Source organism: Onychomys torridus, chromosome 6 (genome assembly GCF_903995425.1).
Source record: "Onychomys torridus chromosome 6, mOncTor1.1, whole genome shotgun sequence".
In the NCBI taxonomy this organism is placed as follows: Eukaryota; Metazoa; Chordata; class Mammalia; order Rodentia; family Cricetidae; genus Onychomys; species Onychomys torridus.
Genome location: NC_050448.1, coordinates 60,076,304 through 60,093,977, shown reverse-complemented (window position 1 = coordinate 60,093,977; position 17,674 = coordinate 60,076,304). Strand labels below are relative to the sequence as shown.

The following is a 17,674-nucleotide window of genomic DNA, read 5'->3' as shown; positions in this document are numbered from 1 at the left end:
CTGACTCTACTCATAGCTCCCATCCTACTTAAATCCGCAGGATGCTGGGTTAATCATCACCTTTGTCCTACTCAAAGGGCCAAAGCTCACACTGCATCCTTTGCTCTGACCACAATGTTGGTATCCCAGAAATCCTTGCTCAATTCTCTGTAGCTTGTTTGCTTCTGATAAGTTGTTGCAGATGGGGGAAGAGTCCACATTCCAGGAAGTGGGGGACTTTGAGGATACAAAGATGAACGTTTCTACACCTGAAGAGGGAGGGAGGGAGGGTTGCTAGGGCACTCTGGCTATCACTTCTGTGAAGTAGAGATTTCACCAATGATATTTGACTTTATGTAGGATTCAGAGTCCATCCAACTTTCAAAACGACTTGAAAGCCTACAGAAAGCTTATGTTAAACAGAAGATTTTCCTCCACTCAAGTGTCAAAATAGCATCCACTGGTGTCCAACACCTCCATCCACAATCCTAGCTCCAGTTTCCTGGCTCTTTGCTCTTATGAAGTTTACTTTTCATCCTTGTGAATCAGTGTCCTCAATTAAAGAATGTGAGCAATGACAACCTACTATACATGTTAATAAACAAATGGCTGAGTTAGTTCAAGGCTTTCAGAGTAGTGGTTGCCGCCACTGTCTGGTAGTAAGTGGTAGCCATTACTAGAGAACAGAAAGGCTGTAGAAAGTGTTTTCTTCCCTCATTGTGGCTTTGGGCATAGACTCTGTTACTTCTTCATCTCCACGTCCAGATCTCCTGGGATCAGTGAAACTGTTGTGTGACCCACCCACCCACCCACTTCTATCCCATCCCCCACCCCCCCACCAAAGAGCAGTAGCTGGATTTTGAACAGAATATTTCTGCATTATTCACAATTCCACACTAGGGAAACAGTAATACCCCTCAATGGATGCATGGATACAGAAAAGGGCAAATGTAAGAGATTATCGTGCAGCCTGTGAAAAGAAGAAAATCTTGCCTTTGGGGAAATATCCTTTAGCCTGGAGGACATCGTGCTAAGTGGAAGAAACTCAACAGAAAGGTACAGTTTCACTTCTGTGTGAAACCCATGATGGGGAACTCAGACACAGAACACCGTATTGGTTGCTGGGAGATGAAAACTGAGGGAAATGGGAAAAGAAGAAAAGAAAAAGATAATCAAATGAGGTGATACATATGCTAACTACCTCAAAGGGGGGTTATTTCACATCAAATATATACAACTTTTATATATCAGTCATGATTCAATAAAGTTAAAAGAAGCCTTTGACTTATGTTTGTTATACTTAGTAATTAAAACCTGAGAACAACTAGTTAAATTTGAATCTCAGACAGACAACCAGTACATCTGAGTGTCTATGTGTCTTCTGCGATATTTGGAATATACCTATATTAGAATGTTGTTGTTGTACATGTGAAATTCAGACTTCACGGGGTATCCCATTAGCTGGCAACCAGCTCTGCTTTGTCTGATCCTGCTTTCTCTGTGAAGCCACCCACTCCTGGTAACAGAGTCACTGATGTTTAGTGAGTGCTAACTGAACACCCACATGTTTAACATGTTCTACATGTTCCTCAGGGTCCTGATTTAATACTCAAATGTAGTCCCTTGTCTTTTTTTTTTTTAGATCAGTCATCACTAGTGGTCTGTATCATTGCAGGGATATTACCTGTCTCTTCCACTAGATCAGAAAATGAGAAATTGAACTATTTTGCTTGTCTTCATAGTTTCTTGAAAAGGTACAGATCCTCATTGAGCAAGCAAGCAAGCATGGATGCTTTCCTCTGTTGCAAACAGAGCAATTCAGACATGTGGAGCTTGCTACAGACAGATCAAAGGTCTCATCAAGGCAATGTCCATCTACTCTGAGGCGAGTTCCTCAGCTTTGAAAAGTCAGCTTCAGAGCTCAGAGAAAGCCCTAGAGCCCACTGAGACTCCAGACAACAGCAGTAAACATTCACCCACAGACACTGTACTTCCAACCTGTCAGGCATATTATAGGAAAAAAGGGTAGATTAAAAAACTTACTTCTAAAGAACAACAACTTGTTTAAAATGTTTTACATTGGTATAGATTTTAGTCTATTGATACAAACTTAAAGTTAATTTTGTTATACTGTGTGTATATTTCTACTCTTGTTTAAGGTACTATGTTTATATAGCTCATTTAAAATTGTATTGGATAGTTAAAAATAGATTAATAATTCATCATCTATGATAATCATACTCGTAGCCATGTTAGTTTAGTCTTCTAGGTATACATAGAGATATTCCAGATAGATAGGTAATCTTCAAATACTTCAAAGACCTACAAAATATGGCATTTAAAATATTTTTAAAATTTAAACTTTCTGGACAATGAGACATGTCTGCTCCTGACAACACCAATTTACTTCAGAGAGGAGGATGGGCATTAAAGACACTTCATATCTTATCTTCACCTTGACAAAAATAGCCATTTGGGCAAGAAACTGTTCTTGCCTAGACTGCTTGATCGACTGGACATGCAGGACCCATAGAAAGATGTCCACTAAACTTTGTTTGACAAAATGGTCCTTCAGGTTCCTGCTTCACAGAGGAAACTGCCAGAAATTCTACAGGACACTGAGAGAAGTGACCGAGAAACTCTAACAATACCTCTCACAAATGTTTTCTCCCCCTGGGCCTGCAGGAAGTTCTTTTTAGGTAAATGGACAGACCATAATCTTCCTGAAAGCAAACCAGAGAGATAAGGTTATTGAAAGCTACCATTGTGGATCCCGTGGAAGCATTTCCAAGGATGTCCACCTGAGCACAGTGCCCTTGCTGCTCCATAGTCCTCTACAGTATATGTCTCACTTTCTAACTCTAGCATCCTCCCCTTCCCTCTCTTCATCCCCCCCCCCCACCCCGCCTCCTTCTCCTCTTCCTTCTCTGAGCACTTCTCCTGGGGAGCAGTCACCCTGAAGTGCTTTTGCACAGTCCTGCTTTGCTTTTCTCCATGGTACTTATCAAACCAGACAACGGAGCAGCACCAGATGGTGGAGAACGATACAGGACAATTACAACTCGATCCTTAGAATCGGCACCTTTGGGTTGGGGATTTAGCTCAGTGGTAGAGCGCTTGCCTAGCAAGCAAGACCCTGGGTTTGAGCCTCAGCTAAAAGAAAAAAAAAAAAAGAAAGAAAGAAGAAAGAAATGACGCCTCTAATTGTTCTCAAAGGTCCAAGAGTCCGTAATCCAAAGCTCCCCATTTTCTCTCTCATTCGAGGTTCTCCCAGTAAGCACTTGTGTGGGTACCTTGACCTGGTTCTTTATTTTTCGGGGGTGGTTTTCTACCTTGTGACACTTCCTGTGCCGCGCACCTCATGCAGGTTCACAAACAATACAATAGTCATCATTTTCAAAGAGTATATGACAAGAAGGAGAGTTTCTAACTGAAAAAAAAAATCAGTAAAATTTAAAGAAATTTTCTGTGACTTAATTCTAATGGCTTTCCCTCTAGAAATTCATACTGTTTTTCTTAGCCCCTTGAGGATATTGCTAGTTATCTTCTTACAGCTGACATCATTCTACCAGTTGCAAATAATCAAAAACAAACATTTACAAGCTTGATGGGAATCACATGCTGCATCATAAAAATCTATATGAACATGTACATTTACTTTTTCCTAATAACAAGAAGTACTGGCACTTAGGCAGGAGATACTTGGTTAAAACAATAATTAAACACAGACCTGGAAAGGATAAACCCACTTCCTGTTGTCGGACTGACCATAAACAGGAGATTTTGGCTCTTGGGACCAAGTTCACAGGACCTCTGCCTGGGTTTTCCCATAGTGGTTAGGCTCTAGCCAGGATTTACTTAGGAGACACTGTCAGACGTGCTTAGCCTCATGCCTTTGTGTGATGTGCCCTTCCTGGATTTCTCAGCTATGACAAAAGTTTGATTTTTGCCTAGCTATTTACCGAGAAAGGCCAATGAGTTCCGGTGATCCCTGTGGGAGTGATTAATGAGGAATTTGTTTTAGAACCTGTCAATGCTCCCATAGGATCTGAAGCCCTCTTAAGGCCTCCATGGGCACTGCAAGCAAATGGTGCACAGAAATACATGAAGGCAAAATTCATACACTTGAAATATAAATAAAGACCAAAGTACAGGCATCCCATGAATGTTCAGTTGACATATTAATTCGGACAACATGACTTCATTTTAAACATTCATTCTCAGTCTGTTTTAGCAAGCAAACTCTTCTGGTTTTGCTAGGTAAAGATGAACACAGAAAGCCTACCAGTTGTGAACACATTACAGTGAGACTTGAAACAGTCTCTACAAGGCTCTTAGCAGTTTCCCAAGAAAGGAATTACAGGCAAAAGGAGATACTGCTAATTGCCGAGGTCCGTCATCTCTGTTTGTTTGTTAGGTGGTGCTGGGGACAGCCTAGCATATTCTAAACACACGTTCTACCATGAGGTATGGCCCGAGTCCGGGACCCAATTTTAAAGGGTTGTTTGATCTGGTCTCACCAATGTGTAAAAGTGTTGTATCTGGATAAATATTCAGCAGCAACAACAAAAATACTGAGAAATACCACAGAGAGACCTACATGAAAGACATTTTCCAACATTCCTGGCCAGGACACAAAATTAGATTCCTCTAAATTGAAAAAAAAAAAAAAAAAGTAAAACCTGCAGAACAAAAATAAGAAAGGAAATGTGGTACCCTGGGGCATCTGCAGGTACTGTGACACACACAGGTAATTCCAGCACTCATGAGGTGGAGGCTAGAGGATTAGATTATCCTTGGCTACATAGTAAGTTTGAAGCCAGCCTAGGCTACATGAGACGCTGCCTCAAAAAAAATGTTTTAAATTTGTATTTCCAAACTTAATATCAGATTCAAAGCCATGTGGTAATGCTAATCTTTTCAGTGAGAAGCAACTCAGTTTTTGCTGTTTATTGGGACAGTTTCCTCCCTTCTCTCATCTAACTACAGCTTTGCAGTGTAAAGAAAACAAATGAGGAGGAGAAACATCTCCAGTCCAAAGTCTACTCGATGTTAGTGTTTTCTTTTTCTTTTGTAACATTTTAACTGTGTGTCAATCCTGCATAATTCCAGAGTGGAATCTGCCCTACCATGTTTACTTAAGAAGAGTCAGCACTCAGATTTAGGATGAGTTTCCTCCACTTGCTAGGAAGAGAAAAATCAAGTGGTGACCTGGCAGGGAGGAACCAGTGCCAACGACCTGGTGTCTAGATTTGAAGGCCAATGTTGTGACCCAGCTAGTAGATTTGAGTGAATGCCACAATCCTGAAACTCACTGTGGTTTCTGCCTCCAGTGTTTCCCAGATGAGCCAGAGTTCCACCCTGTGCCAGCCACCTTCCCAGAAGGCTGTCCTGATGGCTCAGATGGGTGGACCTGTGACACCTCACAACAATCCAATCATGGCTGCAGTGCCATGGACCAAAGCTCATGCTTACAAAGCCAGTAAGTCTTCATTTACATTTGGCCTGAGTTTTTTGTTGATGTTGTTGTTGATTTGTTTCCGTCTTAATGGAAATAACAATCAACAGGCCTCTGCTACATAACTCATACTGGAGAGTGATTATGAGTTGTGTTCATTTTATGGGGTGGACTAATTCAGCAACAGTCCTCTTCCACAGAATAATTGGCAAAACTTTGCCTTCCCCCAAATCAAGATCATCAAGGCCATGCCCTTGGACCATAGTGTGGCATTTAAATAGTAATTTAAAATATTTGAAAAATCACAAGTTTGGAAATAAATAATATTTACTTTATAACTTCTGGACTCAATAGGAAGCTGAGGGAAGTTATAAAGCTTTCAACTTGGAGAAGGCTCTTAAGAGAACAAGGAAGTTACTGGGCAAGGGGTGTAGCTGCAGGCTTGAACTCTCTTGGGCTATGCAAGACCCTAGGTTGGATGTTCACAGCACCAAAAGGAAAAAGAAAAGAAAAGGAAGGAAGGAGAAGGAGGCAGAGGGAGGAAAGGAAAAAGTAGAGCAACGAAGATTTTAGAGATTCTCAAACTGCTTGTGATAAAGAAACATTTCTTATTAAAATTCTACTCAATTATAGTTGTGTTAGTTTACAAAATGCAGTGGAAACAAATTACCAGATAAGTAAAAAATTTTAAAGCTACATAAAACACCTGGCACACACCTTTTTTAAAGATTTTTAAAAACTTACTCTTTGTGTCTTTCACATCATGCATCCTGCTCCCACCCTTCTCCTGTATCCTCACAACCACCCTCTGCCCCTGCAACCCCCTCCCCCAAATAAAACAAAATAAAGTTTAAGATAAAAAATGAAAATGAAAGGAAGAAAGGGAAAATCTTGTCATAGAAGCTGCAGCGTGACACAGTGAGTCACACAGAAAACCCATTTATCCGTACATCTTTACATGCAGGAGTTCATCACAAATAATCACTGGTCTGGTTCCAGGTCCTGCTCTCTTCTACACTATAGACACTGGGGCCTCACTGGGACTTTGCCTGCGCATCCAGTTGCTTGCTCTGTATCTTGGAGAGCCTGTAGTTCCTCAGACCCCACCCCCACCTGTGCTCCAGTAGATCACAGAGAATGACGGGTGTTGGGGTAAGCCAACACGTAACCCTGGTTCTGGGCCTAGGTAGCTGCAGGGTTGGTCAGCCCTCCCACACTCCCCTGTCTTCACCACGAGGGTGAGTTTTCCATTATTGCCTTGGCTAGTTCACCTTTTCATCAATGACCAAGGGGTGAGGGTCCACTCTCCCACACCTACACCTCCAAGACCAGCTCTACTGTGTTGCCCAATCCACACTCTCCTGAGCGTTGCAGCTAAGAAGAGCATGGACAGCTCTCGCACTCTGCCCTTAGGACCTCAGGGCCAGCTTTCCCATCAGGGGTGGGGAGTGGGGGTGGAGCGATATCCCCCCCCCATTACCACCATATTGACAGATGAGTAATGGGGAGAGTTCTCCCATCTGCCGCAGGCCTTGATGGGTGCGTTGGTGGGGATATCTCTCCCTTGCCCATTCCATGGCATACATCTTTAATTCCCAGCACTTGAGAGACAGAGGCAGTCAGATCTCTGACTTCGAGGCCAACCTGGTCTACAGAGTGAATCCAGGACAGCCAGACTACACAGAGAAATTCTGTCTCAAAAACAAAACAAAAAACAAAAAACAAAAAATCAAAAACCAGCAGGAACAAAAAAACAAACAAAAACAAACAAACAAACAAAAAACAGCAAAAAAAAGCTACATAAAACCCAGGCCCCCCACTCTTTTTTTTTTTTTTTTTTTTTTTTTGCTAGATTCAAAAGGCAAAAACACTTCAATACATATAAAGCTAAGCAAACAAAAATTGGACAAAAATTTCTTCTACATGAAAATCCTAGCTTTTTGTATTTAATGCAGACTAGTAACAGGTAAATTGAGGCTCAGTATCAATAACACTGATTTATAGAAAAACATCATTTAACTTAAAACACATACATTCTACAATAAGCAAAAAAGCAAGTAGATAAAGTCGCATTTGTTAGCCCTACAACAGTGGCTGCTCAGTAAGGGGAAGATGGGAAGGAAAGGAAATCGGAATAAATAATAATTAATAAATCTGGAGACGGATTCAGCATAGACCGAAAGGAATGCTCCACTAGGGATATGAATCTCTCAGCCCCTGCCCCTCATGGTGAGCACATTGTAAAGAGGCACACAGAGTAGAGTCCTTTTGCACTCAATATTCTTCATTTATTTTGACTATCTTACTATCTTTGATGTTTAATTTTAATATTTGCACCTCACTCTATTTTTTTACACTGCCCCCATGTGTGTATATGATCATTTGAGTGAGGGTAGTGTACATGTGATGGGGTGTATGTGTGGAGGTCAGAGGACGACAGCCTTTGGTGTTGGTCTTACCCTCCTACATTATATGAGACAGGCCCTCATACTCTAGGCTGGCTGGCTCAGGAGCAGCCTGGACTGCACTTCTGCCTCCTACCTCTCCTCAGCCCCAATTACAGCTAGGTACCAGCGAGTCTGCCTTCATATTTGTTCTGGAGATGCAGACAGTGAGTGGATGCTTTCCCCACTAAGCCATCAGTCAGCCTCCCTCATTCTTCTCAAGCTTCATCAAACAGACAAGGAACCATTAGCGAGACATCCTTCCTAGAGCTTAATGTGCCCTTAAGTTTTTCACATCTACCATCTGTATAAACCAAAGAATCTACTGCAAAAATACCTTCGTTAATTCACGCTGACTTGAGTCAAAGCGAAAGAATTTAAGGTCTCACCAAGCTCTCAGATGTGCTGTCTATACATTTCTCCATCCTCTTCCTCCTCCTTCTTTTCCCCTTTCTCTTTTGTCCTTCTCCCTCCCCTCACTCCTTTTTCCCTTGAAATTTTTTTCCCAGTGGTCTGTTTCATATCCCAGACTGATCTTGAACTCATTAGCCTCCTCTCTTAGCCTCCAAAGTGCTAAGATTATAAATATGGCTCACCACACCTGCCTAGTGCAACTTTTCAATTCCCACTCACCTTCAACAGGCCCACATCCCTGAAACTTGCTCCTAAAGCACAGCTGCAGGAAAAGAACTGGGGAAGGTACATTTTAAACCGTGGCATTTGGCCAATGAGTAATTATTTTTGCCCGTAAATACAAGACCTCGTCCTTACAGTTGTATGGATTGAAGCCATGGAAACAAGATTTTCTTTTTTTGTGGGGAGGGGCGGATTCTGGGGATGTCACATATGCTACCAAAAACTCAACCACTGTTCTGGGCCTCTAGTCCCTCTGGAAATAAGGGGTGGGAGCTTGGGACCTGGTGTCTAGCCTCCTCATTTTGAGGCTTCCTGGTGCTCAGAGGAGTCAAGGAGAGAGATGAGCAATAGTTATCAGTGATTCTGAGCTGCAGAGAGAGGCTTCATATCTGTACAAGGCCCCAGACTTTTAGTTGCATATAAGTTTCATTGTTGTTGATTTATCAAGACAATTGCAGTGACATGGTCTAATGGAGTCTAGAAGCATGCTTTGTTTCTGAAACTGTAACCCTCAGGATTCACCAGTAGATATTAATAACCAAATAAGCGTAAAATTGAAATTAATCCATTTTCTGTGACTCATTGGATTTCAAAATGAACCATAAAATTACTATGAGCTATTCCAGTAAGCCAAGCAATGTAGTGATATCACTGCCGAATATTTTTCAATGTGGAGTCACAAGAATCAGGAAAAAAAACAAACTTGGAAAGAAACTGTGGAAAGTAAGGCTATCCACAGCTAAAACGGAGGATTTCAGCACAAGCTGATCTTTTCATGATACGACCAGTCAAGCACTCAGCACAGCAACCTCTTGCAAGTTTCCCAGCCTTGGCGGACCCCGAAAGCTCCTAGGCTCTCAATATCCCTCACTCAGAAGGAGTAAATGGCTCCTTCTCTTCATCTTCTTGCACACCTGTGAGATAGGCAGTTTGCCCCCCTCAACTTTCTGCTCTGGATGGCAGTTCTGAGATACTGGCTACATGCTCTTGGAGCAAAGGTTCTTCTAGAAGAATCCCCCAATAGCTTGCTCTAGTAGTGTGTATTTGGCCTAAGACATACCTTTGCTCTATGCCTGGGTCTCTGTGACTTCTGCTTACGCTCCCACATCAAGTGGTTGCTGCATCTGTCACCCTGAGCTGCTGTATTCTGGGTGTCTCACAGCCCTTGGAGGGCAGGAGCCATGGCTTTTGTTCCCCTCCATTCCCCTTGGATCAGATCCTCTGTGTAGCATACCATGTAAACTCAGCAACCAACACTGATGGAGGAAAAGGGATGCTTTCCAAGGTCAATAAAAGGCACCAAATATCTCAGCTTAGGAAACAAAATGTTTATTGAAATTCATGTAGAAAAATTAAGGCCAGCATAAAACTGCTAATGGAGTTTTCAACATGGATTCCGTTAACTCTTAAAATGAAGTGAGGCTTTGAAAGTCCATTGTCCCATAAGAAAAATATTATATTTCTCTGCTTGGATAAAGTCCTTTAAAAAAGCAAATCAGCTTTGAAATGTTCTTTAAACGTCTCCAGCCTATGAATATATAATAAAACAAAAGATATATTAAAAAACATAACTGTTTTTGTTTAATAAAGAATTAAATATGATGTAGAGGTAAGAGGAAAATTATACAAGTGAAGTTCTAAAATTTTCTCTTATTTCATTAGTATATACTAAAATACTTAAGAAATATTAAAAACAACAAAAACAGTAATTACAGTTGATCATAAAACAAAACAGTAGTTTTACTTTCAATATTTAGAGCAAAGATCAAACAAAATGTTGTCTCTTCAAATAAATAATTTTTTAATAACTCTGATTCCAGTAAATTAGAAATACAGTCCAAAGTGGATTTTCATTTCCATTTAGGGCTATAAGTGTCATTTTAAGAAAAACTAAACTTAATACACAGAATAAGAGTATGTGGAAGAAAACTTGAGGAAATCATTGGAACTTTGTACAGGCTAATAGAAGCTAATGGTTAACACTTCATATATAAGTTTTAAGCCTTCTAGGCAGATGACTTATTGGTATTCAATGTCAACTTCGTGCTCCACGCTGACCTGTTTGGATGCCCCCATATGATGCTGCTGTCCTCCTTCTCCAATGGAGAGTCTGTTGAAGGGGATTATCTTCATGGTGGTTTCCTTCATGGAATACCAGCGGGTTTTCCATGTGGCCCAAATAATGCCATTGTCATAGCCATTAGGAGTAGATGACTTTGAGTAAGTACCACCTGCAATGAGTCAGAGTTGTGTGTATCTTTATCCTTACATTTCCTTACATCAGAGTCCATTAGAATCATTATGACCTTTTTCATATTTTCTCCTAATGAAAACATCCCTAGAGATCTAAAAAGCAATAAGCTGTTTTTGTGATCACATACATACTTCAAGTTTATCTATTATCATCAAGGCCGGAACTCCTCTGTCTGTTTCTCTTTCTCTCTCTCTGTCTCTGTCTCTGTCTCTCTCTCTCTCTCTCTCTGTCTCTTTCTCTCTCTCTCTCTCTCTGCTATTGGAGACAATCCTTCTGCATTCAGGTTACTATAGTAGGAGCCACAAATTCCTGATGAGGTGGTCTGACACTATATGAGAACATAATCTTTTGGTTAATAGAAGATGCTATCAAAAGGGCTTTAGAAAGTATTTCTAGAAAGTTGTTCGATATCACCGTGCAGTTTCTCATCAGTAGATGGGGCTGTATTCTAATTTCTTAAAAGATCTTTTAGTCTCCCTGGTGTCTCTTCATTCAAAACTGCTAGGTGGTCAGTGAAATCAGTGTTCTACACCCTTCCAGCCTTACAGAAACCATTGCCTCCCCCATACTCAAACAAGTGTCTATAATCCCCAAGCTAGACCCTTCCACTCAAGCTTTTATGAACCTTTGCTCTTACTAGTACTTCTTTGCCTTTTATTTGATTTCTCCTAACATATATTCACTGCCTGTTGCTTGTATCTGACACACAGTTCATGAACAGCTGAGTCAGGTTAATGTGTTCACAAGAATAGATATGGTAATGCTAGTTCAACTATGTCATACACATGGTAGGTCTAAAGGGGACACCGCTGCCCTAAGTCCCAACACAGACAATGAAGAGTTTCAGCAAATAACAAAATACTACTATGTCCTAGGAGTGCGAGGGACTAAAAGATGACCACTGTAGGCAAAAGCTTAATATTACTTAAGATAATGCTAGTTGGATAACTACTGTTATCCCATTCTGACTTCAAATAACAACTATAAAATAAAAGCCATATTGTGTTTATTATAATTCTTCATTTCTTGGCTTCTGTTTATCACCTTCCCTTAAATGTCTATTACACACTACTAATAAGTGAAGAAAAAAAATACCTTGGTAATAAATTCCATTGAGGTGGCCAGCGTGACACTTGTTCATCCACCAACCAGATCCATCCTGTTCAGCACAGTTGCCTTCAAACTTATCGTTATCATTGTCCCAGGTACTGAACTGCATGCCATTGTGGGATGTGAAAAACTTGTCACTGGGATCATCACCAAAATCATAGCCATCAAAGGCATCCCCAGCATCTCCACCAATGAAGTAGGCATAGGTTAGGCGATATTTGTCAGCTTCAGGACCCACCCTGAACATGGCATAATCTGCAGTGCTGTGAGGATGGAATGGAGAAAACACACCTTGAGTCACAAGGCCAAAACAGACACACGGAGTGAAGTTTTTTGCAAATCTAGGCAATCCCTGCGTGCACCAGTCCTGAGCACATCCTCATCACCAAGGATGGATCTAAAAGCCTTCTGTGAATCCCAGAAAAACTAAAATATGTACTTGCTTTTTAATTACAGAATCTTACTATCAAATGAAAACATTTGGTCAATCTAACTATTTCCCCTCTCATTTAACTTTTGTTATCATTACACACACATTATCATAGGCTACAATGATGAGCTACAATGAGCGAACTTGTGCCCCCAATTTGAAGGAGTCGCGTTCCATTATCTATCAGTACTGCTTGAAGTGTGAGGGCACAGAAGGCTCTCCTTTCACAAAGCAATGATGTGCTGGCAAAAAGAGACTTTCTAGAACATCACAGAAGTCATGAACCCTGTGTGATGTATGAAATGAGCACCACCAGAGTCAGAGAGACCTTCTCTGGGAAAATTCGTGAAGGAAGCTACAGTTCTGCAGAGCAGAGAGAATAAACTGCCCTTTGTGAATAAGTAGAGATTTCCAGAAAGAATCTAATCTCTTCCTCGGTATCTCATACTTGGGAAATGGAGGATGCTCCCATAGAAAAATGCCCGCTGCTGACCACAATAGTTAGGAGATTAAAATAAAAATTTTAAAAATGTGTTTGGAACTGGAACATGTTTCATTATTTCATATATAATAAGAAGGTTGTATATTTTTTTCTCTTAAATTAGGTGTTCACAATCCAAACTCCAGATATATCTCAGCCTAGGAAGGCTGGAGATCAGCACAGGAATCAGTTGATTTTAAGGTGGTCCATAGTTTGGCAGAATGAATAGTCATGATATGAGCGGGAAATCCGAATGCTTTAATTTCATGCTCAATTTCTGGTTCACATTTAACAACCCATAGAAATCACTCTGAATGTTCCCAAGTACAAGAATTGTATTGGGGCATTCGGATCCATACTGGGGAGACCTAGAGCCTAGCTGGCTCTTCAGGCTGCCCAAGGACCAAATGTCCTCCTAGGGAAGAGCCTGGATACAAATTTCGCACATGCCAGGATGTTTTGCCACTGGTCCATTGTCAGTTGCAAAGGGTCCATTTGCAGCAAAAATTTCCAACCAAGAGTTAAAGTCTCTTCCACACCCTACCTGGTTCTGCCATTCCAGTCTTTGAGCTGTATTCTCAGTGCATATGGGATTGTGGACTGCATGCTTATCAAATGAATCTTCTCATTTCCCAACCAAAACTCCGTGGTGCCGGTAGGAGACAGGTGTCCGAATCCTTCTTTGTACTGAATCCAGTTCTTCTTGAAGTCCACACTGCCATCAAGCCTCTAGTTGTACAACAGTATGGGCAAGAGGAGAGGACAGATGATTGGTGCATATAAAGAAACAACATTCAAAATATGGAGGCTATGGTTCTGCCACTGGCCAGCTAACTGACCCCGTGGAAGCTGCCTCCATTTCATCACCTACTAAACAGAATAATGGTGCTCCGAGGACTATAAACATCACACACACACACACACACACACACACACACACACACACACACACAAGAGCATGTGTGCACATTAGTGAAAGGGGTATTTTTCTTGTTATTTTTAGTTTTGTTTTTGTTTTAATGTACGTTTTTGGGAGACCTACAGAAGTCTTCGGAACTCACACTTGGTGGTACTACAGTGCACTGCTCAATCACACCCCAAACAGCCCTGCAGGGGATGCTGTAAGGATGGCAGGAACTATACAAGGTAAAACAACAACAACAACAACAACAAAAACCAAACAACACCCCCCCCCCCCCGCAAAGAACAGTTTTGCAGTGCACACCATGCAGGCAGATGCCAGAAAAAGGGCTTTATTGTAAGCCACCCAATTTCATTCTGTGAGAGGCTTTGGGTTGTTGTTAGTGGCCAGCCTTAGCTCTTGATCATGACTTGTCACTAAAGGACTTCGCTTACATGACCATATAACGTGTAACAGCAGTATTGCATCAAAACATAGCAAAGCTAGGATGCTGACTTCAAATCCTGCCCATTACTTATTACTTAGGTGGTCTCGGGCCTCAGTGTCTCTTCTGTAAGTAGAGGTGAGAATAGTGTCCACCCCAAAGAGGCTATGGTGAAAGTGGTGTGGGCTAATCTTCACAGGGTGCTTAGAGAAGTGTCTGGAGCAACGTGGACCATTTATTTAATATATATGTGGGCAGAGGCACCTTACCTTCTGCAACACAGTCCATCCATTTCCAGATCCATCGATTTCACAGTATACTAAGAACTGTTGTTTGGATTTCAAAGGCCGAATGAAGTAAAGTCCACTTTCTTTAGCACCCTTGTTGGCGATTTCCTGACAGTCTGATGAAGAGAAAAAAAAAAAAAAAAAAAACTGCTTGAAATCCAGGTCAGGTGTTAACAGGTTTAGCCACCTCCCCAGTCTTTCCTACCGCCTTTCCTTCCAAATTAGTGATTAGTATCCAAGAAAACTGTGGGCAGTTGGGATCCTTAGATTTAAGGTCTGGTACTTTCCAAACTTGCTACACATTGCAAGATGCACAATTGCTTTTATTTTGGCTGTTTGCTTTGCCGACCCCGATCCCAGGGTAGTTTTCCCATACCTTTGCCTGTTGTGTCATGGATTTGTACGGTGTCCTTGCAAGGCTCCTGGCACTGAGCCTCCAGCTGGGCCACCTTCTGTTTCAGGTTGGTGATCTTCTGGGTATTTGAGTTATAGATTTCCTGCAAATACCTAGAAACAGGGCAATGCAATCAGAGGGGATAGGCACTCCTTCCAGAACACGTGTTTACACTTCTCTGTCAGAAATGTTGCTTTCTTTCCTTGAGCACTCCTTTGCGATAGATTACTTCATTCTTGGAAAATTAAGTTGAAACTTTGGGGAAAAGAAAAATAAAATCCCAGTCCATTTCAATAGGAGTGCGATTGGGCCTTGGATGGGGCAGGCGGTCTCAACTTTGAACACAAATAACAAAGTCCTTGTCAATAAACAAAGGTCACTGCAGGTGGCTTTTCTGACTTTTCCATTTCCCCCTTTTCTCCAAGGGGACTCAGATAACAATGTGTGGATGGTAGGCCTGGTTAAGCAGTAGCTCACATGTGCCATTCAGGGCTTCCCATCTGTTCTCTAGCTTCAATGAGAAAGGTACCTGGGACACTTTACACGCAGCAGTAGGTGCTTTCCCTTTCTAGTTCCAGATCTCTAGAAAACACCTTAGGAAAGGGAGAATTTGGCTTGGGTCATTCCTCACATGGCTGCTTACAAATATTCAGACATGACCAACACCAATGCATAAACCACCGTGTCTGTCTTTGCAGTCAAGAGGAGGGACAATTGGTTGGACCACTTTGCTCCTCTGTTCTAGAAAATTTCTCACGATGCTTTCCTTCTACTTTAATGACGAACAGAAGTCATGGAAATTGTAATGATAAAGACAGCAGAAAGAGGAGAAATAGGTTTGAGGCCACTTCTCCCCAGCTGCCACGCAGTGCGGTTTCCAACAGTGCTGTGAGTTCAGTTTGGGGGAAACAGGGAAAGGAGTTAACACTGCACCCGAGAGTCCATCCCAAAGTCCCGGGCAGCTAGGAGGACGGGGACAAGGTACGATGGCCGCTCCACACACTGTGGTCAAGCGGCTCTAAGGCATTCACTTTCTACTCCACCTTTGACGTGATTTGCTACAGTAACCAAGACCCTTCTTCTGTCTCTGTTTTCTGATTCCTTAATGTTGATTTGGTGACATATTTGTGAAGAAGGATTGTATTTCTACAGGTTTTACATTGTAAGGGGATAGGGGTCATTCAGGCAAACAGGGCCAGGATAGCATTTGAAGACATCTATAATAACCTTTCGCCACCGTGGTTATTTATATATATATATTTTTTTAATTATGAGCTGGCACAACTGATTTTGTCCTTAAAGCTCCTAGATCCACTGGGCTCATGCCAATTTGATATTTTAAATGAAAAATGCATTCCAATATCACTTTCTGTGAAATGTGGAATAATTCAGTAAAATCTCAGTCTGCCCTGACACTTACCGAATACTTGTCTCATGTGTCAGTATCAGCGCTTCGTATTTCATAATGTCTTCTGTCATCTTCTTAGACTTCTGAGTGGCACTGTCAACCACATCTGTAATATAGGGGTCAGAGAAAAGTCGCTTAAGCAAATAGCACAGCGCAAAGCAGAAAAGGCAATTCCTCAGGGGCTTTCTTACTTGGCCTTGGGGGTTGGTCAGGGTTGTAGTAAATTTGTATTGCTTTGATCAGTTCTTTGGCTTCCGTGGTTCTGTTCTGAGCCCGGTTTAAGATGTCTTCCAGAGCCTTGAGGTCATTGTCCACGTCCGTTTGGTAAGAGTACAGGAAGTCTGAGATACCACAGGTGGTTGGGCAGTAACTACCCTGCAAGTCAATAAGAAGGCAACTGAACACCCTGAAAAGACAAGTCTTAAATCTTGCCCATAAATATTAAATCGTTTTTCAAAAGCTTAAGATGTCAACTGGAACATGAAAGAATTGCCTTGTTACCCATCCTTCTCTAGTTCTAAGAAAGGGGGCGACATAGAAGCTACTTACAAATCTCTCATCTAAGATGCAACAGTTATCTCTGGTAGCAATGTACTGTGGGAGAAAAAACACAGACATTTTGCTAGTGGCTCAGATCATGTCTCATTTTTGCATTTAAAACAATATGGCTCCTGAAGGGTGCTTACCGTCAGTGCCGTTGGGGAGAGCAGTAAAAGCGTGCAGCAGAGAATGAAACTCTGGGGCTGCAAGGACCAACTCATGATGTCTGGGTGACCTGGCATTCCCAGCCCCTCACGGCCAGCACTGTGACCTCTTGGGCTCTACTTGGTCCTTTATGTGAGTTCCCAATCTGGGCGGGACTAAGAGTGGCCGGAACTGGTCACGGGGCCTCCTTACCAGAAGTGTAGGCTCTTTCTGCTCATTCTGGCTCCCAGCTGTGCTGTGTCAGATTTCCAGATTTTGCGCACAGGTTTAAGCTCCTCCTTTTGGGCTCGGCCCAACCTGGATCCCCAGACACACAGGCATCTGCACAAGCCAGCAAAGCATTGGCTGCTGCTCTGAGGAGGGACAGAGGCTGTGTGATGCAACTGCTTCCAGTATACCACCACCGGAACAAACACAGTGTTTTGACCTGCCCGTAACAAACACAGCCTATTCCGAGGTCTGGCCTGCTACAGCCACAGCCATTATTGAAAGATCTGTTTTGGCCCAGGGATGAGGTGACACTATTATTTTTAACCTGTGGCTATGACAGGAGGTGACTTTTCCTCTCTCCATGCCTCACTTCTGTATTCCCAAGAATGAATCATGCTGGAAATGGGTTCTTGTCCGTCTGTGCTGTCTTTTTCTTCTCAGGTTAATTCTCATTGAGTTTGGCCTCAACTTGTCTCATGACTGGAACCGAGGCTGACTCCCATCTGCTGCAAAAGGGGAAGGGGCCACGGGT

General features: G+C 42.0%; 1 protein-coding gene across 1 annotated transcript; it reads right to left on the bottom strand.

Annotated features, from left to right (window-relative positions):
- Positions 1 to 10,536: 10,536 nt before the first annotated feature.
- On the bottom strand, positions 10,537 to 16,988 carry Fgg (fibrinogen gamma chain). The gene is made up of 9 exons (XM_036191326.1): positions 16,914 to 16,988; positions 16,777 to 16,821; positions 16,419 to 16,602; positions 16,240 to 16,333; positions 14,802 to 14,932; positions 14,408 to 14,541; positions 13,337 to 13,521; positions 11,867 to 12,144; positions 10,537 to 10,748 (listed from the first exon to the last, which is right to left on the bottom strand). Exons 1-9 carry the CDS (start codon positions 16,986 to 16,988, stop codon positions 10,537 to 10,539), a joined length of 1,338 nt encoding a protein of 445 aa, XP_036047219.1.
- Positions 16,989 to 17,674: the final 686 nt, after the last annotated feature.